The 27,014-nt window shown below is 34.0% G+C and overlaps 1 protein-coding gene and 1 non-coding gene across 2 annotated transcripts in view; one reads left to right on the forward strand and one right to left on the reverse strand.

Moving 5' to 3' along the window:
• The window catches only part of RFX3 (regulatory factor X3), a 331,177-nt gene that overhangs the window by 47,361 nt on the left and 256,802 nt on the right, over positions 1-27,014 (forward strand). The window contains 1 exon segment of the mRNA XM_049773246.1: positions 6,816-6,889. Coding sequence (XP_049629203.1) covers positions 6,816-6,889 — 74 coding nt within the window.
• Positions 10,410-10,517, reverse strand: LOC126029004 (U6 spliceosomal RNA). Its single transcript, XR_007502670.1, has one exon. It is a non-coding gene; the product is annotated as a U6 spliceosomal RNA (small nuclear RNA).

Raw genomic sequence — 27,014 nt, forward strand, 5'->3', positions numbered from 1 at the left:
CCACTGATCTGAGGGCCTGTCTTTATTCCAATACCATGCTGTTTTGATAACTATTGCTTTGTAGTAAAGTTTAAAGTTGGGGAAAGTAATTCCTCCCATATTCTTTTTCCCAATGATTGCTTTAGCTATTCGAGGGTGTTTATTGTTCCAAATAAATTTCAAAAGTGCCTGGTCCACTTCTTTGAAGAATGTCATGGGTATCTTTAGGGGGATCGCATTAAATCTGTACAGTGCTTTGGGGAGTATTGCCATTTTAATGATGTTAATCCTGCCAATCCATGAGCAGGGTATATGCTTCCATTTCCGCGTGTCCTCTCTTATTTCTTGGAGCAGAGTTTTATAGTTTTCCTTGTATAGGTCCTTCACATTTTTAGTCAAGTTGATTCCAAGATATTTGAGTTTGTGTGACACTATAGTGAATGGAGTTGTTTTCTTAATGTCCATTTCTTCCTTATTAGTATTGGTGTATAGGAAGGCCATTGATTTTTGTGTGTTAATTTTGTAGCCTGCCACCTTGCTATATGAGTCTATTGTTTCTAGAAGCTTTTTGATAGAGTAAGAGGCCTAGTAGATATATACAGGACACTCCACCCCCAGAAGCCTGGATACACATTTTTTTCTAATGTACATGGGACATTCTCTAGGATAGACTACATGTTAGCACACAAAACATATCTCCATAATATCAAGAGGATAGAAATTTTGCAGGCTGCCTTTGCTGACCACAAAGCCCTGAAATTATATATAAACTACAAAGGGACACAGAAGAAAAATTTTAACACCTGGAAGTTAAATAGCCTCATACTGAATAATCAGTGGGTCCGAGATGAAATCAAAGAGGAAATCAAAACCTTCCTGAAAACAAATGACAATGGAGACACAATTTATCAGAACCTATGGGACACAGCAAAAGCAGTACTGAGAGGAAAATTTATAGCTTTGCAAGCACACATCAGGAAAGAAGAAGGGGCATACCTGAATAGCTTAATGACGCAGCTCATAGAATTAGAAAGTGCTCAACAAAAGGATCCAAAAATAGGGAGGCAGAAGGAAATAACAAAGCTGAGAGCAGAAATCAATGAAGTGGAAACCAGAAAAACCATCCAAAAGATCAACGAAAGCAGAAGTTGGTTCTTTGAAAAAATAAACAAGATTGATAGACCACTGGCAAAACTAACAAAGAAAGAATGAGAGAGAAACTTGATAACTCGTATTAGGAATGAAAAAGGAGAGATCACTACTGATATGGTAGAGATTCAAAGGGTAATCAGAAACTACTTTGAGAAACTCTATGCCACTAAAAATGAAAACCTGGAAGAAATGGATAAATTTTTGGAATCTTATAATCTTCCACGATTGAATGAAGAGGATGTAGCATATCTAAACACACCCATTACTATTGAGGAAATTAAGAAAGTAATCAAATGTCTGCCCAAAAACAAAAGCCCAGGCCCAGATGGATTTACTAATGAATTCTTTCAAACCTTTCAAGAGGAACTACTACCAATCCTGGCAAGACTCTTTCATGAAATTGAAAAAACAGGAAAACTTCCAAGTAGCTTTTATGAAGCCAACATTACCTTGATACCTAAACCAGACAGAGATGCTACGAAAAAAGAAAATTACAGACCAATATCGCTGATGAATGCAGATGCAAAGATCTTCAACAAAATCCTGGCAAATAGGATTCAATGCCTCATTAAGAAGATCATCCACTACGATCAAGTAGGTTTCATTCCAGGAATGCAAGGCTGGTTTAACATCCGTAAATCTATCAACATAATACACAACATCAACAGCAAGAAAAATAAAAATCACATGATCATATCTATCGACGCAGAGAAAGCATTTGACAAGGTCCAACACCCAATCTTGATCAAAACTCTCAGCAAGATGGGAATGGAGGGAACCTTTCTCAATATAGTTAAGGCCATCTACCACAAGCCAGAGGCAAATATTGTCCTCAATGGAGAAAAACTGAAAGCCTTTCCTCTAAATTCTGGCACAAGACAAGGCTGTCCTCTCTCACCACTCCTATTCAACATAGCACTGGAAGTACTCGCTATAGCGATTAGGCAAGAAAAGGATATCAAGGGAATCCAGATAGGAAAGGAAGAAGTCAAGCTCGCACTGTTTGCAGATGACATGATACTCTACTTAGAAAACCCCACAGTTTCTTTTTTGTATACCCCTTAAATGATTGGGATTATTCTATGTGAGTCTGTAAAGTTCTTGAGCTGCTATTGATCTCTCAAGCTGTGTTGTTTCTTTTAATCCAAATGAGGGACTATATAGAAAAAATTATGAGTCATAGTGAAGATTCTCAGTCAACCTAGATTAACTCATGCTAGACTTCTCGCTGAGCCTAAATGCCACTTAATAGGGAAGAGCCATTGCAGATTGCCACAATCACCACAGAAATATATTACTGGGCCATGTTGAGATTATAACATAAACAAATAAAACATCATATGTAAGCCTTATTATAAGGTGTTTGTTACAAAATCGAAAAAGAAAGGAAGTGATAGTTTATAAAATAGTTTTGTTAAAGATATTTATTATTTTTACCTATTTTGATATTTTGGTGTGTTTTTGGCTTGCCAAATATAAGGCAATGCTGAAGAGAGTTAATAGTAATGAATAACTCTTTTTAGTTTCAGCTTATTTTTGCGGTAGCGACACAGGCTTGACTATATTTGTGTAAAGCTGAGATAAATATTGTTTCTTTGTACTGACTCTTCAGAATAATCTCTAGAGAGATGGTTGCTTTCTGTATTCAGGTTTTTGATTGCTCTTCTTGAATTTTCCACTTTCATTCTTCCATGACTTTTTATTCCTGTCAGAGTTGAGTTGGATTTGTCCTTGAGCACCCAAGTAAGAAGAGATGAAGTAGTATTTCTGCCTTACTTGAATTTGTTTGTCTTATTCAAATAATATTAGGAGATGTATTAGAGTGGAAAGTGGATTTAATGTCCGAAATCACCTTTTTTTTGCGTTCATATAGCTACTGCAAAACTATAATGCAGTGAAATTGCTCATGTAGTTAATTTGACCCTCTTACAGATCAGTTTTATCTTAAAATTCACTTAAACATTGTACTGTATGTAATTTTTCTAAGTTTCTGTTAGATATACTTTTATACAAAAATCAAGGGGCTCAGTATTTTTGTGTTTCAGGCTCTCAGTTTAATACCCAGCATTGTGCTCCTTCCTCCAAATGAAAGTAAAAACCCAACTAAAAATTTCTAAGTCTAGTTTTCCAAGGAATTATTTTGCTTAATATATTTTCATTCTTTAATAATGAATAAAAATAGAGTTAAAATCTAAGAGCTTATTTTACCTCCACACTGGAATTAGGGACTGTGCTGCATTTCTTTCTCTGAAGCAAAGCATCAGTTAAACAAGCACAATCAACCATTACAGAATTCTGGAAATTGGCCCAAACTAAAGACTAAACTCAAAATTGCCCAAGATAAAATGACTGCACCCTGGAAAGACAATGGAGTCAATGGCAGTTAAACTTGTAGTAACTATTCCATTTTTTTCTTTTTTTCTCTTTTCTTAGCATAGTAGTATTACGAAAACTGAATGCATTTTTGTAACAGATATCTGATCATTTTTACTCATCCAATTACGAGCACCAATTCCAGAACATAAATGATATTTATCCTAAATTTGCTCCCTGGGAAAATGTTATTCTCTCAATAACATTTGAAAATATTATTCAAATCAAATTTGACTCAGAACTGGGGAAAAAGTTTGCCCCCAGCACTGTGCTGAAAACAACAGCAACTATTGGCAGCCTTTCTACAACTTTTAGGCTGTGATTTCAGTTAGGTAAAGAAGTTTGGCCAGAAATCTAAAAGAAAATCCTGGAGCTTTAGACATCCATATAAGAACTTTGAAAAGCACTAATATATTCCCAGATATCTACTAAAGTTGCATGTTTTGTATAACTGCTCATATCTGGAGAAGTTCAAGAAGAAAAGGGAAGGATTCTGATAGATTTTGAGACACTTTTGAGACATTTTGAGCAGAAATGAAAAAACTTAGTAATGTCTTATAAGCAGTCTTAGTTTTGAAGGTGTGATGTTTTATAAATATCCCTCGACAAAGATGAATGATACAGAGCACTTAAGGAAGTATTCAGACACTGTTGATTGATTTCTAGTTATATGCATTCAGGTTTGATGGCTAGAAAATCAAGTTTGAAAATTAAAGCATTAAATTCAAATCTCAAGTAGGGCCAAGGGAGATAGGACAGGTCAAAACAGATCTAGGGGATTTGGACTAGGGGAATTATGTAGGACTTGCATGTACTTTGCATACACCCAAACGTGGTTCTGTTTTGGTTACCACTTGACCTCCAGATCATTGCTGGGGGTAGCTCTGGTGATCATTAGTTTTATTGGGTGTGGCTTTGATGGTCTCCAACCCCACAGAGCTGCTCTACTGCATCTTTGGCCCTCTCAGTTTTTTTCTGGCCAGGTTGGGTGAGAATTTCCTTGAACTGGTCCCTCAATACCATTAGCTACAGTTAGAAAGCCCAAAAGAAAAAGTAAAAATCTAGAGAATTCAAGACTGCACACTTGATTTAGAATCTTTGCAGTAAATATTATTGTATTGTAGTTATTCATAAAAATGCTAGCAAAGTGTCATTGAGAAAATGAAATCAAAGTTAGTTGGTTTAAAAATGTCTTTGGTTAGGTACAGAGAATTATAATGAGTCATAAAAACATTTAAAAGTTTAATTTTCAATAAAAATATATATAAAGAAATAGAAAAATATGCCACATTTACAAAACCAAAACAAAACAGATAGATAATGGAAAAATGTCCAGGTTGAAGCCCTAATTTGGAAATAATAGACTTTCATTAAGTCAGCTAGAGCATGTTTTTTCGAATAAGTAAATCTGTGTCTAAAGAATTAAAGTTTAAGAGTGCTGTCTTACCAAATATAACTGAATGAACAGAAATTCTTTTTAAAAGAAATTAGAAATTATGGAGATTAAAAGTGGGACATTGTCAAATGTAACAACATAGGTGTAATGGGAGTCCAAAAAGATAAGAAAAAGAAAAGCATATAAATAATGCAGCAGACTTTCCAAGCTTGATGAAAATTAATCCATACATTCAAGAAGCTTAATATATTCTAGATAGAATAAACCCATAATGAACCACCTTAGACAAATAACTTTCAAGGTAAAAGGAAACCTCATGAAGATTAATAACTGACATTTTATCAGAAATCATAGAAACTAAAATACTTTCAGAATGTTAAAAAGAACAAGAATGTTAGCTACAATTTCTGATCTAGCCAAGCTCTTATCTAGAGGTGGAGAAATTAAGACATTTACCAATAAGATCAGAATTTTTAGGTAATTATTTTGTTGTTAGATAGTGTACTTAAAGGATATTAGAGGACAAATTCATGACATTTAAGTCCATATAAAAGTCTGAGCAATGGTGAAGGCATGAAAGACACACACACACACACATACACACACACACATACACACACACCCTTTGGTAACTTTTCTTTCAAATTAAAATCAAACTAGAAAAAAAATAGCCATGAAATTGTGTCTTATAACATTAATGATATGGTTTGTTTGCTAATAATAGGAATGTAAATGGAAAGAAGTGGATATATTGGAAAAAGTTTTGAAATTAAGTTATAACATATGTAGGTTCAAACAGTTAAAGATAAAATGTTAGCCTCAATTTCCAGGACAACCATTAAGGAAATAACTGATCAGTGAAAGAACACTATAAGCACAGTACAAATTATTGATTTAACACAAAAGAGGGCAAGAAATGAGAAAAAGGGAATGTTGCAGTTCAGATATACCTTTAGAGAATAAAGGTGGTAATTTGTAATTTCCATGTCCACATGCTTTTATTAAATTCATTTTTAAGAAATGCTACCAATAGATTATATTGGTTGATAGATATTCTTAGGGGCTTAACTTTCTTTATACTGCTACTTACTAATAGTTTTATATATTTTTATGAGACATTTAACAAAGTTGTTAATTTATATTTGTAGAGCTGCTGCACTAATCCTGCATATGGTTTTAGAAAAAGCAAAATTTGTGTGAAAAGATTCCATTAACCTCTGGTTGGTTTGTTTTGGGGGTCACAGCTACCCATGCTCAGGGTTTATTCCTTGCTCTATACTCAGGGATCACTCTTGTAGGGCTCTGGACCAATGCTAAAATCTGGTTCAGTTGATTTCAAGACAAGGGCCTTCACCACTGTATCATCTCTCCAGTCTAATGATGTCAAACAGGAGTTTTGTTTTCCTGGATATGGAACAGCAATATATGGAAATGAGAGGCTGTTTTGCTTTTATATGTCTGGGGAGAATATAAAATAAAACTTTTTTCCTCTAGATGTAAAAAAGATATGCAAAAGGATTTGATATCAGGGGAGAAATGTTGGGACAAGGTATTTGTAAATAGATATACATAGGAAAAAGAAAAAAAATGTTTTGGGCAATATGTCAGACAACTCTTCAGAGGTATTTCTGTCAGCATTTGCCACATATTGTTGATTCTATTTTCATGAGTGCCCAGCCCAGTGGAGATTTGATTTTATAACAGGAAGTGTTCAAAGCAGTTTAGAGCTTCCACACAATGAGCATTTCATATGCCTTCAGAAAATAAAACCCATCCTTAACTTTATGGTGTGACGAAAGTTGAATTATATATGAAACAATATATGTAATTTCCTAATTATAGGAAAATGATTAGATTTTATTTGACTGCTTATTTAAACTATCATTTAAAAATGAAATTCTCAATCTGTTTTCAGTCCCAGCACTGTTGAAGAATATAGCACAGTTGCATCAGTAATGATGGCTCACTCAACTGGGAGCATCTCTCTGGGTGAGAATAAGTAATATTTTAAAAGAACTCCAAATAATTCTGAGATGGCATAGATATTTTCCATAATAAATAACTATAAGATGACTTGAATCTTACATAAATTATTGTTTAGATATTACAATGATAAAATTAAGTTTAATATTGTGAGACTATTATTACCATAAACAGAAGTTCTATTGAATCTTTCCAGTACTTTCTATCAGTTTTCAAGAAATTTTCATTCTGTTTGTAAACCATATTAGCCATTTTAAAATATTTAGTACAGTAATGTTAACTGTATATGTTGTTGTGCAACAGATGTCTTTCTAGGCATTTTTATCTTGCAAAGCTGGAACTGTATATCCATTGAAGAATAAATCTACTTTCTGGTTCTGAAAGTTTGACTATTTTAGATATTTTATATAAATGGAATCGTGCAGTGTTTGACCATCTGTGACTATCTTATTTCACTTAGTTCTTAAGGTTTATCCATATATCAGATGTAGCATATGACTTTTTAAAAATTGAACTCAGGTTTATTTATTTTTAAGATTTGGAATTTGTTGTGTAATTATATCCTAGTGTGCATTAGCATTTTATTTGTTTTTATTGTATTTGAGGTAACAGACAGAATATTCCACTGTACACACATACCATATTTTCTTTATCCATTTATGGGAATATTGGTTGCTTCCATGTCTTGGATACCATAAATAGTGTTGCAAATGTTAGGTATACAAATCTTGAGATCCTGTTTTTGTTTTCTTTTTAGGGGACCATATTTACAGTGTTAAGGGGCCACTTCTCATGATGCTCTGGGGACCATTTGGTGATGGAGATCAAATCCAAAGCTCCCTGCATGCAGTTTCTGCATGCTCCAGTCCTTTTAATTATCTTCCTGGCCCATTAAGATCCTGTTTTTGACTCTTTTGACTCTTCCCTAATGTGGGATAACTAAGATTTGTTATAGTATTGTTTAGTGTTTCCAGGAATCTCTATACTTTTTTTTAAATGATTTTATATTATCATCAATAATGCACTAGGATTTCAGTTTTTCTTATCTTCTCTTATTAAGAAATATTTGAATCATCAGGTTCCCAGTGTTGTTTTCAGTTAGTCTTTACTCCTTCCATAAAATAAACTGCATTTTTGATTGGGAAGAAAAGGAAACATTGAATTTGGGGATAGATTTGTATCCAAGTCTCAAGTCTGTCACAAATTAACTGATTAACCTTTAGGTAGGATTATTATTCTCTTGAGTTGAGGTTTCATCTTAAATTGAAGCCTAGATTTACCTAACCTTTTATTTTGTATGCTTCACTGATCTTGTATTTTGTGTTCAGTAATAGGGCAAGAGATAGGGCATTCAAAAGAACTTTTGAACTTCAGTGATAGTTTCATAACCTATATTTTGATGAGAAGATTTCTTCTCATCAAATATTTTTGTCATGTATGTTTTCATAGCTTTTCTTTAAAATAATAGAAAAATATATAATATATTATAAAATATATAATATAATCTTACAGATAATGCACAGCAATTTAAGATTTGACTTATATATATAGTATATATAATTTTATTCAAGGGAACATATGTATTAATCTAATATTGGTTGATAACACTATTTAGGAGTACAATTTCACACCCTTCAGAGTTACCATACAAAACCACCACCAGAGTACCAATTTCCTTCTACCACAGTCCATTGAATCTCTTCCTCTACCTTTTTATCTCCATCCCTCTCTGTTAATCTTAGTTCTATTTCAGGAGCCTGGAAGTTGCTTTAGTTTGCCTTTGTAAGTGGAATGTTTTTGGATTAGTACAAAATCTTTTCATTATCATTTTACTGATTAAAACTCCAGGTTTTTCTTGTCTCTTTTTTTTAAAGAATTTCTAGTTTATACTTATTTTCTTTTTATTACCTTTACATATATATACACATATATACATATATATACACATATATATGTATATATATTGGTTTTTGGGCCACACCCAGTGACATTTAGGTGTTACTCCTGGCTATGTGCTCAGAAATTGCTCCTGCTTTGGGGGATCATATGGGACGCAGGGATCGAACCCGGGCCCATCCTGGATCAGCCATATGCAAGGCAAATGCCTTACCAGTGTGCTATCACTCTGGCCCCAGCCTTTATATATATTTTTTTTACACCCAGCATTATTCAGGACTTACTCCCCAGTCTGTACTCAAGGATTGCTCTTAGCAGGACTTAAAGACATAAGTGGTGTCAGGGATTGTACCTGGATTGGCTGCATGCAAAGCAGTTGCCCTGTGTTCTCTACTACATCTCTAGCCTCTGTACTTTTTTTTAATGTAGACCAGAAATGTAAAGAATTGCAAAATATTGTTTTCCAAGTATGATTTTTAAACAAGCATTATAAAATCATATAGAATATACAGTATCATATAGTATCATATGACAGTTTCTTTGGTTTCATACCTTTGTTACTAGTTCAGAAACTAAAGGGGTGGAAATCTAGTCTGTATATTTTAAACTCCTTATTTTAACTTTAAGATTTTATTTTTGTTATTTTACACATACGTATAAATATATAATGTACCATATTTGCCGGTGTGTAAGACGACCCTTCAACCCATGAAAGCTTCCTAAAAGTGGGAGTCATATTATATGCTGGTATACGGCATGCTGAAACTTGTTCCAGCTTCAGGAACGAGTGATCAGAACCCCTCTTACTTTTAAGAAGTAACTTACTTTTAAGACTTTTAGGAAGTTTTTCATGGGTTGAAGGGTTGTCTTATACGCCGGCAAATATGGTATATAAATATATTAAATATAGATAAAGTATATAAATATATTATTTGTTGTAATTATATATTTATATATAATCACATGCAATTATGTATAATAGTTATTATATAATATAAATATTTAATTTATTTCAACAACAGTATTTTGAGGTGACTTGTCTTTATGTAGTGTTTTCAGAGCTTCTAACTTATCTACTTACTTGTTTAGGAGTTTGGGGACCACACCTGCTGGGGAAAATTCCTGATTCTGTGCTGGGGGGGACTATGCAATTTTGGAGATAAAACTTGCTCTGTAAGCACTTTATCTTCTGAGCCAATGACTCAGTGGAAGAGCACATTCTTTGTAAGTAGAAGGCCATGCATTCTACCTCTGCCTCCACACACATGCAAATAATGATTTAAAATTGTATAATATATTTTATGAATTTTTCTTGGATTATGCCTATTAAATTTGTTACAAGATAGACTCCCCTAAGAGATTTTATAATAAATAACTTGATTCAGATCAAAGATTTTTTTAAAACTCTGCTAAGAAGTTATTATATGACATATCAGGATACTATAATAGTTTTGTCTAGCAAAACAGTTTTATTAGTCCTACTGAACAGAATTGTGAAGAAGATTCTAGAAATAATTCTATAGGCCTAGTTTTCAGTGTGCTACAGGAATCTGCTTAAGTGGAGTGGATGTGGGTTATGAATTAATGTATCAAGATTGTTATTGAAAACTGGTCATGATAATTTTGGATAATTAGTTTCTTATATAATATCCATTTTTACGTGTCATCCTTGCGTAGGGGCCATGCTAATTTCTCTGTATCCTTCCAATTTTAGTATATGTGCTGCTGAAGCAAGTACAGTATCCATTTTTACAATATAGTTCTCTTTATTAACTTTAATTCTTGTTGTCACGTAGGTAGCCATTTTAGCTAGATGTACAAAAATTGAAATATGTTCTTATTAAGTGCCCAAAATCTTTGGTCAGTATTATGTAGAAACCAGAAACCTATCTATTCCATTCACATAGAAGATGTGTACATATTATTATTTATAAGAAACAGGAAATGGCATAGATGCTTATAATTGAAGTAGAAAACATTTAGATATGTTGTTTTCAAACCCAATACTAGCTTTTGCTACACTGTATACTGCCTACTTTGATTTTGGGAAAGTCAGTTATATGTTGGACTAATACAGTTCAGCTCATCACTGACCAGTCCTCTAGAGTGCCATAAAATTATTTGCCTGTCATAGGTGGGTTACATAATTTGAGCTGGAAATTGCTTGCTGAGTTGATGATATTGCTCTGTGGTAGCATTCTAAATGAACTACTTTAGTTGAGCTGTTTTTAAAAAGTATATTTTAAATATATATATATGTGTTTTTTATATAGTTTGGTTTTTGGGTTATACAAAATGATGCCCAGGGCTTACTCCTGACAATTCAGTGATCACTCCTAATAGTGCTCCAGGGGATCATGAGTGGTGCTAGGAATTGGAACAACCTAGATCTGCCATTTATGACAGATTCCTTATTGCTTACCACTTATTATCTCACTTTCTCTGGCCTTGTATATATATAAACACATTACTAATCTAGAAGGGAAAGAACTTAGTTTGTCTGAATTAACTCTGGATTATCATCTTACTGAAAATAGTTTTTGCATAGTGAAACATTTTTTAAAACTCTGCTAAGAAATTATTATATGACATATCAGGATACCATAACAGTTTCTAGCAAAACAGTTTTATTAGTCCTACTGAACTTATTCAAAGACAGATTGTATAATTGCTTTGTACTCATCCCTTAATGGCATAGCAACCCACCTTTTATACCAGTAAAATAATAGGTGCTGTAAATAATATTTAAAGGTGAATGTTGCTTAAATGCTTTAGACTTTGAAGTTAGTTATAGGCTTTAAATTCACTTATTTTATATGTACTACATAGAGTAAGTTTATATTTAAACTTCAGCTTACTATATGAAGAAATATTTATAAAAATAGTGAAAATTTTCGTCTCATGCAAAGGAAACCAAGGAAAATCAAATAATTGTAATTATTATATAATTATAATTGTAAGGCAGTGATATGTGTATGTTGCATTATTTTATGGTTACAATATCTTTCTGGAGAATTCTTTTCTAAATTTTATATGTGGGAAAAATGGGTTAAGAAAACTGATTACTTTCCTAAGGTCATTTCACTAGTAGGTTGTAGAACTGGGATTTGAACTAAGGTCTTTTTGAACACAATAAACCTAGCTTTTAAATATTACTTTACACCTTAATATCTGTTGTTTTAATATTCTTGGCCTGCTTTCAAAAACCTCTCTTCCTATCTACTCCAGAGATAACATTCAGTATCTTGACAACAGTGACCTTTCTAAACAAATATAGAGTGTTACAGAACCAGATGGCCCAAGATTATATTTTATTTTTCTGGCTTAAAATAAATTGGCTGTGCTAAGATTGATAAACTCCCAAAAAGACCCTTCTGTGTCCTAGGACTTCATCAGGCCACATGGCCAGCCATTGACTTTTATCATGAGCCAGTCATGAGTGCATGGCCTCATGGCTTTATACTGTAATTTAGGTTAGAGCCTAATGAAAGGGCAAGAAGCTACTTTACTAAACAAGATCTTGATTTTTTTTTAACCTTAAGTAATCGTAATAGTGCATTTGTGTTGAAAGATTTTATGAAATTAAAGACAGAAAGATCATACTACTGTCCTATTAAGTGTCATATAAGAGAAGGCCAATTCACCACTTAACAAATTATCAAGTTGCTTATCTTTTTTAATTGTTCTTACATAAGTAAAAAAAAAATTTTTTTTTTTGGTTTTTCGGGCCACACCCATTTGATGCTCAGGGGGTTACTCCTGGCTCAGAAATTGCTCCTGGCTTGGGGGACCATATGGGACGCTGGGGGATCGAACCGTGGTCCTTCCTTGGCTAGGGTTTTCAAGGCAGACACCTTACCTCTAGCGCCACCTTGCTGGCCCCGAAAATTTTTAATAATTAGAGACCTATTTATGATCAGCACCTTATTGGGAATCTTTTAAAATAAATATTTTGTGCAAATTAATATAAATGAATTATATGTCAGGTGTAAGCATATATGAACATAATGCTTTATGTCATCAACTCAGTTACAATTGATGACATTCTGAATTAGAAAGTTAAATAGAAGATGTATAGACAAGTAAGTATCAAAGATACATTGTATTAGCTTTTAATTAAAAGTAAGTTATGATAAAAGAGAAAACACTGTGGTTCAGAGATATATGGCATAAATGTGCTTGCCTTGCATCCTACTGAATCTGATTTGAATTCCCAGCACCACATATGGTCCCCCAAGCACTGACAGAAGTGGCCCTTGAGCACATCCAGAATGTAGGTCAGGTGTATTTAGAAAAGGCTTCCATTTAAGGCTGGTGTAGGGAAAGATGGATTTAAAGATTTTTTAAAAAATATACTTTTGCCATGAGCTTTGTATTTATCTATCATTCTTTTTTTGGTGGGGAGTAGAGTGGTCAGGAAAAATGGGTGTTGACAACCTCTTAGTAGTGCTCAAGGTTTACCTTTGGCTCTAGGCTCAGAAATGATGAGGTATGGTGCTTGGAGCCCATATCCAGCCCATTGGTGCTGGATATCATTGTAAAAAATAGTTGGTCTGTTTATTAGGAAAGTGCCTAAAAATCATGTATCATGTCTGTTGCCTAAGCATTTTTTTATTTGGTAAATTTCCATTTGCACTGTTTTTCCTCTTTATTTTGGGTTAACATGTATTTTTAAAATTTATGATAATATAAAATGGGCATTGTTTTAATATGAAATTCTGAAACATTAAGTATAATTTTATGACAATGGCTCCTCTGATGAAAATTACAAGAAGAAAATGTCACTCAAAAGAGCAAATGAGAATATTTATGTTCGTAATTGAGAATAATCTTAGTTCAGAGTACAATATTAAGAGATTCTGTATATATAGATGATGATGATTTTTCCTGATAAGGGATATCTTATTTTATTGTTTGATTTCCTGAAAGTATAGTTATTTAATCCTTAAATTTGAAGGAACCACAAAATCAATTTTGTTAATTATAATAGGACTAGACTGAAGAGAAGATTGGTGGCTAAATAGATACTGTATAAACATAGAAGCAAATGATCAATGTGCACTATCTTTTGTCACCATTTCAGTTTGGGGACTATGCTTTTTTCTCTTTGTGTTAAATAGAATTTATAGTATTCTTCAAAGTGGGCAGTAGCACTCCAGTGCATGCTGGAACAGGTCTGACTGGTAGTGGTTTTATCCTCTGGTACATGTGAGAGGTGCTTAGTTTGTTCACTTGAAGAGAGTAGGTAGATTTATAGGGCAAGCTGATTTTTTATTTTCTGAAATGTAGGTAGACTTATAGGGATTGGAACCTTGTTAGCAAACTATCATTGTAACCTTTATTTTTAAATAATGAATTTTTTGGAAAATGCTTTGCATTGATTTAAAATCTGGTTACACGTGTAGGAAATAAATATTAGAAGGAAGTTAAAGTTTTTATGGCATTAAAATGAGTGAGCTATGAAAAGCGATATAAAACATGTAGTTTTATATTTTCAGCTTGTTTTCACATTGTTATTCAAGCTGTTTAATATTTTACAATGAAGTTCTGTGTTTTTTTTTTCAAAATGAAAACAAATGGACAAAAATAAGAAATATTTCAGTTGTCCAAGGCTAATGTTGACTTAAATAGGTCTAGGTCTTCATGGTTGATAGCTGCAGATAATTAGCTTTTTTTCTTCCTTAACAAAGAAAGCAAATGGAGCTGCAAGCCTTTCATTGCCTTTTCTGTCACCATAATAATAATGTATGTATTTAACTTCTGCAGTTCCTTAAATTGATTTAGTTATAAGCTGCCTACATTACACATAATAGGAGTGACAAGTGAAAGCTGCAGCACATACCTGTGTGGCAAAAGAGAGCAGTGATTGACAGTAATGTTCCTCTCTAGTGGTGTTGAGAATCTCAAAAGGGGCCAGGTACACACATCTTAAAATTGTGGAGCAGATTTATGAAAATGAATTTCAAAAAATAATTGGTTATCAGTGTAATTGAGTATCTGTGTTATTGGCTTTGGGTAAGGGACATAGGTAGAATCTCATATGACTTCTGACCATGAGCAATTTTTACTAAAGCTTCTGTGTATTTGTAATTTAAGATTAACACCTTCAAATTACAGAATCAAATTTGTACTTAGTAACTGAAAGCTTCCTTCAATTGTAACTTAGCTTGAGAAGTCAAATAATGCATGTATTCAGATGGGAATTTTAAAACTAAATCGGGCTACTGTGAAGTGAGAATAACCATTTTTACATGACTGTAAAACTTCTAGTTTTTAGATTAGAAGACTTATTCAAAGCAGTGATTCTTTCAAAAGATAAATGTGATTATCTTTCAAAAAGTGGTCAAAATATCCTGCAGTTTCATTGTTTCTGCAACATGACCATAAATATGGTTGATAAGGAACTTCTTAATTGTTGAATAGCATGCTATGAAGAATCCAGAATGCTGGGATTTACACCATACTGGAAAAAATGCTATTTTGACAGCAAGTTTTCTATGTCAGAGGGTTGAGGGGAGCCATGTGTGTCCTTGTGCATTGGCAACCTCTGGTGGCCATTGCAAAGAGTAGCATTGGATTCTTTACACTCCAAATTGCATATGATTTTACTTGGGCTCTACTCTTAGTCTAATTTCTTGTTGTTAATTCCTTTTATTAATTTACTTGGAGTGGGGAATTTCACAAGTGACTTTCAGGAGGCTTGGACACCACCAATGATTTTCTAACAAGAGGGCTGACAGTTCCACATGACTTGTTTTTTAAATTCAATGCAAATTGGTTTTATCTATCTATCTATCTATCTATCTATCTATCTATCTATCTATCTATCTATCTATCTATCTATCTATCTATCTATCTATCATCTATCTATCATCTATCTGTCTCTCTAATCTATCTACATATATCTATATATACATATATCTTAATATTTGCCCAAAGCATTGTTTTTCAGCACTTTTTAAAATAATTGCTTTTGTAAAGGAGCTTAATAACATGGAGAGATTAAAGCAAAAAGAGCACTATCCTGGGAGTAGGAAGGTATATATTATTTTAATCTGTTTCTGGCACAAAAATGTACCTTTCTAAACTTTCATTAACCCCATATATAAAATAGTTTATTGTAGAGATTGTGATATGTGTGTGAAATTACTATAAGTTCTATAGAACTTTATTACTGTTGAGTTAAATGACCAATTCTTAATTTAGAATTTATTTCCAAACAGCTTCATTTCTGTCTGTACTTGACATAAAATAGATACTCAATAAATGTTTCTTGGAGAAATGAATCCTCTTTTTAGTCTTTTTTTGTATTTCTCTGTAAGCTTCCAATTCAAGTAAGAAGTCCCTATCTAGCTACTGAAAATGTTCAGTCGCATCTTTGTGTTAGATTCATTCATCTTTTTTATTGGCTAAATGTTGTGTGTGGCCGAGTAGTGAAGCGGAGTGGCCAGGCTCCTCTGACTCCTCCCTTTCTGGGCATATCAACTCACCTCCAGGGAAGGCTAGCCTTCTGCAGATGAAGCCACACACAGGATGAAATCAGACCGAGAATGCAGCACAGCACAGGAGACAGGGAGAGAGGTTCTGGCATCAGAGTTCCAGCAGAGTTCAGCAGCTTCCTTTTTTTGGATATATCAACTCACCTCCAGGGAAGGCTCTAGGGAAGGCTGGCCATTGGGCCAGAGGAACCCACAGCAGGTGGCCCTGGCTTCACCTCCTTTAGCCTTGCCTAGTTACTCATTCATCTTTTTCAAACCTGTTGTACGGGATTACTCAAGTCTTTTTTACTCCATTATTGTCTTTTTTTATTTTGTACTATAACAATCTTTATTGTTTCTCTCAATTTTGGCATATAATATTAACAATGGTAGCTTCTTGGAATTTTGATTTGAATTGCATTGGTTTTATAAGCTTCTTTCAGGAAAATGAATATTTGATAATTTTGGATATTTTGATTGTGATTGTTATATATCTATTTGGTTTTGTTTACTTTATCTTGTAGTTATCAGCATATAGTTTTTATGAATTTTTACATATATTTTACCTATATATGAATGTTTTACATATTTTTGTTACATCTCTTTAAGTATATCTTTAAATTTGAATACTAGCATTGAAATGGCTGGTATTCAAAATGAATGAATTTCTATGTTCTGAATACCAGAATATGAAATTATATTAAAACATATTTAAATATATGAACTTAACCTTGTAATATTACTAAAAGTACTATTTCTAAAATATTTTTATAACCTTGGATTTTCTGCCTCGACAACGTTGTTTGCAAATAGAATCTCTTTTTTACCTTCTAATTTGTCTGTCTTTTGTTATCTCATATGCCACATCGTATTCATTAGACCATTGTTGAATAGAAAGGGGGATGGAGATATCCTTTTCTTCTTACCCTTAGAAGGAAAGCCTTCAGATTTTTTTCCCTTTGAGTACATTATTGGCTTTAGATACCAGGCTTAATCATAAAGCAAGGCTCTTTAGCCAGTTAAAATTTCCTTATATGGGAACTATATATATATATATATATATATATATATATATATATATACATACATATACATACACACATACATACATATATGCATGCATGCATACACACACACATATGCTAGAGTCAAACACCACATCTGACTGTAGTGCTAATGATCAAACCATGGTTGGCTACAGGCATGTAAGCTCCTTGCCCACTGGACTATCTCTCCAGTTTACCCCTACCCTACCCTGGGACTCCTCTCTCCAACCTCCATCCCAAAGACTACGAAGTTGCTAAGTTTGACTTGACTTATTGGGACTTTTTTTTTTTCACATGTTGGGCTTAACATTATTCTGTCTTCAAGTAGATCTTCTATAAGTTTAATTATTAGGATAATAAATACTACTTATCACCTAATTAAGTATCAACATTTTGTCAGAGTATAAGGAAATTGGATTAAATGAATAATAGAGATGAACTCAACTGAATATGAAAGAATACAAAAACATTTATGAAAATGCAAACCTGTGAAAATGAAGCTTTTATTTTCTTTATACCATTAAGAATGTTAAAATTTTTTTTTTTGTTTTTGTTTGTTTTTCGGCCACACCCGTTTGATGCTCAGGGGTTACTCCTGGCTAAGCGCTCAGAAATTGCCCTTGGCTTGGGGGGACCATATGGGACACCGGGGATCGAACCGCGGTCCTGATTCTTGGCTAGCGCTTGCAAGGCAGACACCTTACCTCTAGCTCCACCTTGCCGGCCCCAAGAATGTTAAAATTTTAACTTTACCAAAAGGCTTAGAAATAATTTGATATGTTTTAGCTTTGCAGATACTCTGAGGAGAAACTTTATGCCCTGTAAATCATCTATAATATGCTTTCTTTGAAATATAGCATGACATTTATTTGAATAAATATTTAAAATTTTTTTGAAACGTTTAAACTATATGAAACAGAATTCCATAAGGTGCTTAGTACTTTTATTTTCCTTATAACAATTATGATATTTAAATATCTCCAGAGTAAATTTGCTAAAGGCTTACTTTGCAGTAAATACACCTACATAATGACATGATAGACAAGAATCAGTAGCTAAAACTTACTCATTCAGTACATTGTTGTTACCTCGCATGATTGTATTTTATATAGTTTCTTGCCCCATGAGTTACATTTGCATTTATTTACTGTATGGTATATAAAAAGCCAAGTCACAAATTACCCTGTTAAATGTAGCAGTAGGACTACTTTAATACATGTTTTAAATGAATATTAATGAAAAAAGAAGAAAACAAGAAATACTCAAGCTCAAAGATGACTGTTATATTGGAAACTGTTACTGAGAAACGTCAGATTTCAGAGTCTCATAACATATTATTTTAGAAAAAAATTATTCTGAGTATTAAATACATCAAAATCAAAATCGAGTAGAACCATTGAAAAGCATTTGTAATTCTGTTTCACAAACATTTAAAAGGATTGCTTAGGATTCCATAGGAAATTGATTAAGTTGATATTAGTTATATTTCTCAATCTAGAAATAATATGCCCGTTACCTGGAGATTACAAGAAATTAATGACCAATATTTTAAATTTTTTTAAAATAGTGAACTTGTTTAACATGTGAAGTCTTGTGTAAAGACTGCTATCATGTCTTTTATTAATTTATTAATTAGTGATTTAGCATGTTTTTTTGTTTGTTTGTTTTTTTTTGGTTTTTGGGCCACACCCAGCGATGCTCAGGGGTTACTCCTGGCTGTCTGCTCAGAAATAGCTCCTGGCAGGCACGGGGGACCATATGGGACACTGGGATTTGAACCAACCACCTTAGGTCCTGGATCGGCTGCTTGCAAGGCAAACGCCACTGTGCTATCTCTCCGGGCCCGATTTAGCATGTTTTTTGATGTCTTTATGTTTTTGGGTCATACCTAGCTGTGCTTAGTGCTTAATTCTGCCTTTGTCCTCAGGACACACTTCTGGCAGGCTCAGGGGACCTACCATGTGGGATGTTCTGGATTGAATTCAAGTTAGCAATATGCAAGGCAAGCAACCTGTCCACTGTGTTGTATCTCCATCCTCTGATAACATTTAAAATCCTGCTATTATTCTTTCTCAGTGCGGGAGGATGAGAGGTAAAATATTTTAACTCTGAGATTCTGTGAAATCTTTTCTCATTTAAACTATACAAAAAAATTTAGGGGACTATGTGATATGAATAAGACTATACCTTTATTGTATTAGTTTCACTGTTAATGAATAAAACATAGGGGATCAGGGTGATAGTACAGGGATCTGGTTTATATTCATGCATGGGACTTGGGTTAGATCCCTTTTGGCTTCTTGATTCCTTATGGCTTCTTGAGTTCCACCATGTTGACCCTTGTTGCCCTGGTATTATAGGGCCCTGGCAATGAATGATCCAGTCTGGTTGATTGAGTATTAGCAGGATTACTTTCTTGGTATCTCCCCCCCAAAAGGGGAAGATAACTTGAATATTGTAAAATACATATTTCAAATACCTACCTTAGATTTTATTGCCTTTGGTCTGTAGGACTGAGCTTATTATAGTGGGGGACCTTGGAGTGGGAGAATGCGGACAGTAATATTGCTGCTGCAGTGGAGGGAAGTGTAGTTACTTTGTGTAAGATTTGGTATTAGTACCTTGTATACTATGAACCATATCATTACAGGATGTAAATTATTGTTCCTAAAATAAAGTGTAGAAATATAAAGATAATGCCAAATTTATAGGATGTATGAATTAGGATAGATGACGTTCTGGAAGCTGTTATAACAAGGAACGGTTTTTATTTAGTGCTTGAATAAGATAGAAGTACATATATCAAACATCTGTTGACTATATGGGTAATATCATAGTTGTTTTAATAAACATGGATTTTTTAATATTAAATCTATTATGTGACATTATTACCACTAGATTTGTTAGTCTTATCCCTAGGTATATTGAGGTGGGAGGGTGTTACTTTAATTGAAATCAGTCTTATGTAAATTGATGAGATGCTGATTTTGTAGCTCATTAAAAGTAAATGTGTAAATTTAATGACTATAAGTAAATTCTTAGATGACAAAATAGATTATTATTTATACAGTTAACTCTTTTATTTTTATTTTTGTGTATCAGGGATTGAATCTTGGCCTAGTACATGTGAAGCATACACTGTACTATTGAATTTTATTGTTAAACTCTTAATGTCCACCTCAGTATTTTTTCATTAATTTACAGTATTACAGTATTCCAGGTATAAATCTCAATGCCTTAGCATAGATTTACAACACTTATAACCAAAATTCCAGTGGTATTTCACTACTAAAAAATTCTTTCTACTTGTTCTTTCCACTCACCCCTTTATCTTTGGTAAGCATTATAGTTAAAGTGACTCTGATAATTTTTTTTGATACTTTACTTTATATTTTATCTGTGACCTAGAGACCTCAATGTAATTTTCTTATAGTTCACTTAATCCAGGGGTCTCAAACTCAATTTACCTGGGGGCTGCAGGAGGCAAAGTCGGGGTGATCCTTGAGTGCAAAGTCAGTAGTAAGCCTTGAACATTGGGGGGTGTGACCCAAACAACTATAACAAAAAACAAAAAACAAAAAAAGATTCCTCTGGGGCAGGGCCACAAAATGTTGTATGGAGGGCCGCAAACGGCCCGTAGGCCACGAGTTTGAGACCCCTGACTTAATCACTTTAAGTTCTGTTTCTTTTGTTTTCAGTGCTGTGATTTCATCTTTTTTTGTATGTGGAAGGGCATGTAGTGATTCTTTAGGACCAAAATATTGTTCAGGGATATTCTTGATACTGTGCACAGGGGAATCATGCGTATGTGGAAAAAATACAGGTTGACTATAGTAAGGCAAGTGCCTTGCCCTGCATTCTCTCTTTAGCCCCAATATCATCTTTTTCAGTTGGTTATAATTATTCTTTAAATTAAACACACCTTTGTTATCTTGATATTTGTTGATAAGCATTTGAATTGATTTTATATTTTTCCCTTTGTGGATAATGCTGCTATGATCATAGAGGTACAAATGGTTTTGAATTATTGTTTCTCAGTATAATCATCACAGATACTATGCTTCTATTTTTTTCTTTATGTGAGATGTCACCATTATGTGAATCTTCAAAAGACTGTGCTTATATTACTTAAAATCATTTATTACTGAATGGCCTTCGATGCAAGAATAAGATTCAGAAATATAAGTTAAAATTGAATCTTTAAAACTGATACTTTTAGCTTGAAGTATTATACTCACCTATAATGAGAAAGAAATGCTTTGCACATTAATCTATCATTGACAAATTGTATGGTTAGCCAGCACAGGATAATAAGAATATGTTACCCTATCACTTGACTTGGGGCAGCCTTACAGGTCTGGTCCGCCTGCCTCTCTCGTGCCTTATGAGTCTTGGTTGGGTTGAGTGACAATACATTGGTACTGCAGTGCTCCATATAAACTACTCACGGTGTCTTTAGAAAGTTTACTGACAATGCATGTTCACTGAGAATTTAGGCTAGTATCTTAGAGACAAATATACATTCCTGTGCCAAAAATCAGTACAAAAAGCATGGTAACAGTAATTCCATGAAACTATTACATCATGGAAGTTTTATAAGTCAGGTTTACTTTGTTCTGAAAGAATAAGGTGCTATGATTTTTACGTGGCAGCAGTGTCTACATGGTGAAGTGAGATAATTAACTAAGAATGATATGTGATATCATATGATATTTTTATTTTTAAAGGATGCATTACATCACCTTTATTATTCTGTCAATTTATATTCTTACCAACCTATCAGCCTTTATTTTTCTCTGTACTTCACCCACATTTTGCAGTTTTCAATTTTTGTTTTGGGTTCATACCCAGCAATACTGGCTCTGTGCTCAGCAATTACTTCTGGCAAGACTTGGGAACCCTCTGTGATGCCAGGAATAAAACTCAGGTTAGTTCCTTCCTTCCTTCCTTCCCTCCCTCCCTCCCTCCCTCCCTCCCTCCCTCCCTCCCTCCCTCCCTCCCTCCCTCCCTCCCTCCCTCCCTTTTTTCTTGGACACACCCAGTGACGCTCAGGGGTTACTCCTGGCTATACACTCAGAAATTGCTCCTTGCTTGGGCGACCATATGGGATGCCGGGGATCAAACCGAGGTTCATCATGGATCAGCCACGTACAAAGCAAACACCCTACTGCTGTGCCATATCACTTCAGCCCCTCCACGAGTTTATTCTTTAGTTTCCCTTGCCAGTGTAGTCTCCAAATCCATTTGATTTTGAAATTTTTTAAATTCAGTTTTTTGAGGAAATGAGGATTGGATCTGGGGCCTCACACACGCAAAGAAAGCAGTCATCACTGGGCTACATTCCCTATTTGTATTAGGCTTATGGTTTTATAAGTATTTTGATTTCATTTGCTTTATAATTAGCTTTCTGCAGCAAGAGAGTATCTTCACAATAAAGGAGTTCCTTAGTAAGGTTGCCAATTTTGTGTTTTTACATTCTTTATCCTGAAACTTAAAAAGAAATCTTGTCCTGGAACTTCCTAGTTATTTCTCTACTTTTCAAAGATGTGATTGTAAAAGTTGTAAGACTCATTTCTTTCTATTTGAGTGAGAATCATCTGATAAATTTTTTTGACTCTAAGATAACCAGATGAAGTGTGTTGCATAAATCATATCACAGCAAACATTTGTCACCTGGCACTAGAACTTGATGAAATTTTAAGTATTGGCTGTTTGCCTGTAGTGTTCAGTTTCAGTTCAATAGAAAGTCCGTATAGATGAAGTGTAAGGCAAGATTTGTCTTGTAGGTGATAGGCTTTCATGAGTTTATTGAAGAGGTCCCTACTTTGAACTAGCAATACTCACTTTGTTTTCATTTCTCATTGTTCTCTTTGGAACACCTATAAGAAATGGAACTTATCTTTAGTTTGGCAAATCTCTTATACAATATATACCAGTTACACAAATATTTTCAATATTATATTTGGAAGATAGTTACATTTGGGTTGATTTTGTTTATACTGTCAACTTTCTGTCAGATTTTGTCTTTACTTTCACCTGTTGCAAAGTTTTATGCCTATCTTCAGTCTATTCATACTTAAGTGATATCTAGATTTTTTTCTTAGAAAGTACTAAGTGGCTCAGTATGTGTAGAGAGCTTGCAACAAACTCTTGCACTTAGACTTCAGAAGACTATTAACTTAAAACTCCCTACTTCATATGTTTCTTAGATTTGCTATTCACAGACTTTAAAATGTATCATTTTCAGGAAAACTAAGTTTTCTAAATGTCTTCTGAACTCAAACATGTATAATATTTAAATTCCCATTCTCATTTCTCATGCCACTTTTTTTTTCATCAGTAACTAATCTATGAATATGAAAATCTTAATGCCCTTTTTGGCAAGATTTTTAAAACGTAGATGCATTTTGGAGGAACTCAAAATTGGCATATACATTGTTTTTTAATTTTACATTGCTGGTTTAGGCTTTATTTTTAATAATATCTTTATTAAACACCATGATTACAAACATGACTGTAGTTGGGTTTCAGTCACCCCCCCAACAGTACAGTATTCCCACCACCAAGACCCCCCTTCACCTATACAACCACCAATGCTGCCCATTTCTCTCCTCCCACACCCCATGCTTATATTCAAGACTTTAAATCAGTGTTTTTCAAAGTGGGCAATACTTCCCTTGTGGTGGCAGACCAAACTGTGGAGTGAGGATTGAAAGGGGTAGGAGGAGGACGAGTATTAAATTTTGGTGTGATTAGGAGGTACTGTGTTTGTTCTCCTAAATAAGGTAGGTTTTCAGGGTGATTTCAGTTATTTTTCTTGAAAAGGGGACAGTAAGCTAAATAGTTTGTGGGAATCTGCTCTATTTAATAGTTTGAGCATAGCTTTATTTTAGCTTTATTAATTTATTTTTGGTTGGGGCCATACTCAGTAGTGCTCATGGCTTACTCTTGGCTCTGCTTACAGGGATATCTGGCAGGATTTGGGGACCATACGAGGTGCCAGGGATTGAATCCTGGTCAGCTTGGTGCACAGCAAGTGCTCTTCCTGCTGTACTATACTGGACCTGTGCATTGCATGGTTTAAGAGATTTATCTATGTTAGTGTTTATACATCTTGACTTCCAACTTCTTAATAGTATTCTGCAGAGTGAATTTGATTAATTTTATTTATCTAGGTATTGAACATTAAGATTACAGTGGCTTTTTTATGATTATCCTGATATTTTCAAGCTCACTTCCAATAATTTGAATTCCAGATAAATTTGATCACTTTCATATGAAGACATTTTGTTTAAATGGGCATAATTTATACATTTTTTGGTCTTACAATGAATGTTTCTGCATTGCTTAAGAATATTTACATATTGTATTCTTGTGGAAGACTTAAGTGGCTATGTATACATCATGTATATTCTGTACTCTATCTTCATATTCACTTAATAATATTCAGAGCCTCTGGTTTTGTCTAAAAGTGTACATTTCAGTTTTTATTTCTTGAAGCAAATCTTAGGCATACTTGCATTCTTTGCTTTTAGTTTGGTGAAATTCATGCACTTGGTATGAAATAACAGTATTACCATATTTTCTGGCATATAAGACGACTTTTGAAACAAAAAAAAGTCAACCGAAAATGGGGGGTCGTCTTATACGCCAAGTATATCTTGAAAAATGTTTCAATATGCCGCTAAACGAAAATTGTCTGAATATTGCCACAAAACGAAGTTTCCAACTCGACCCTGTACCAATCACTGCCAGGCTGCTCGGTCTGCCTCTAACTCAGCCAATCCAAGCAGGCTTTTTATGCATGCAAATTAGACAATGTTCTGTACCGGAATCTACACTGTCAAAAGCCTGCTCAGATTGGCCAGAGTCAGAGAGAAAGTCTATTACAGTATAACCTTTGAACCTTTGCTTGTTGTGACTGGCTCACTGTGGTACATACAGTTGCAGCACAGGAACGTTCTGTCTGATACAGCGATTATAGGCCTAAACCTATGTTTTAACTGCAAAATTAGGGGGTCGTCTTATATGCCAGTCGTCTTATATGCCGCAAATACGGTAATTGAATAAATGCAATGTGTTGACAGGTTCTTTAAAGTAAAATACTGATTTCTATGAGCAAAAAATAAATCAAGTGAAGGAAAGTTGTAGCATAATTATAAAACTAGTACAAAAGTGTGGTTTATAGGAAGATGAATTTTAAATTAAATTAAGGTTTATATGCAGGGGTCTCAAACTCAATTTACCTGGGGGCCGCAGGAGACAAAGTCGGGGTGATCCTTGAGTGCAAAGTCAGTAGTAAGCCTTGAACATTGGGGGGTGTGACCCAAACAACTAAAACAAAACAAAATAAAAAAGATTCCTCTAGGGCAGGGCCACAAAATGTTGTATGGAGGGCCGCAAATGGAACCGCGGGCCGCGAGTTTGAGACTCCTGGAACTTTATAAAGATACTAAGAAACATGTCATGCTTACATGATGAAGAAATAAAAAGGAGAAAATACTGCTTATGACAGATAAGTAATAATTATCTTTTGGAGTGAGGGCAGATCTTTGGAACCTCTGGGTTGATGTTAATTACTCTTTCAAAGAAAATTGTGGGGGCTGGAGAGATAGCACAGCAGTAGGGCATTTGCCTTGCATGTAGCCGATCTATGGTTCGAATGGTGGTTCAAATCCCAGCATCCCATATGGTTCCCTTAACCTGCTAAGAGTGATTTTTGAGTGCAGAGCCAGGAGTAACCTATGAGCTCTGCTGGGTGTAACCCAAAAACAAAAAACAAAAAACAAAGGAAAAAAAAAAAAGAAAAAGAAAAAAAATTGTATTCAAAGTTAGTAAAGAAAACCAAAAACGGTAACAAGGAAATTAAAGTCCAAGAAAGGTGACAGTGTGTTGAGAACGGTTTCTGAGAAGATAGGATGAAATGTACAAGATAATTTACCAAAAGTAGGAGTTTTAGCATTGTGCATTATTTTATGATTGGAGCTGATAACTACAGCTAATCTACTGAGAACAAGCCAGAAAGCATTGTTTTATGCCTATAAGAAAATAAATAAAATAACAAAAGTTTGATGTTCTTTACTAAATTAATGATGTGGGATTAATTTGTTGATATAAAGGATTTAGTGGTCTTTTGGTTGTTAAATTATGGTCAGAATCTGATATTTCAAAAGACATACTTTGTTTTGTGTGTGTGTTTTTTTTGTTTGTTTTTGTTTTTGTTTTTTTGGCGACATCAGTGCCTCTCAGGTGTTACTCCTGGCTCTGCACTCAGAAATCTCTCCTACGGTCTGGAGAGATAGCACAGTGGTAGGGCATTTCCCTTACATGTGACTGACCTGGGAGGAACCTAGTTCGATTCCTGGCATTCCTGCCAGGGGTGATTTTGCATGATGTTTCATGAAAAATTTTGAAATAATCAAATTAGTTGCTGTTTCATGAGAACAGCTAGATTTGTCAGTGGCTGAAAAAAATCGAGTGGTTTGATGTCAACTTGGAAGTATTTTTTCTGACACAATATGAACTTTTTCACTGCCTTCTATTAATCATTTTTATCACTGACTTGGATGAGACTAGCCCATCACATTTGCATACCACATAAAGCTGAGAGAAAGCTAATATTTTGAGTAAATCCAGATTGGATAAAAGCTTAGTTATCTGAAATGACTGGCTGAAATGAAAATAGTTTATAATAGGGATTAATGTAAAATT

This window comes from Suncus etruscus, chromosome 1 (genome assembly GCF_024139225.1).
Source record: "Suncus etruscus isolate mSunEtr1 chromosome 1, mSunEtr1.pri.cur, whole genome shotgun sequence".
Taxonomy (NCBI): domain Eukaryota; kingdom Metazoa; phylum Chordata; class Mammalia; order Eulipotyphla; family Soricidae; genus Suncus; species Suncus etruscus.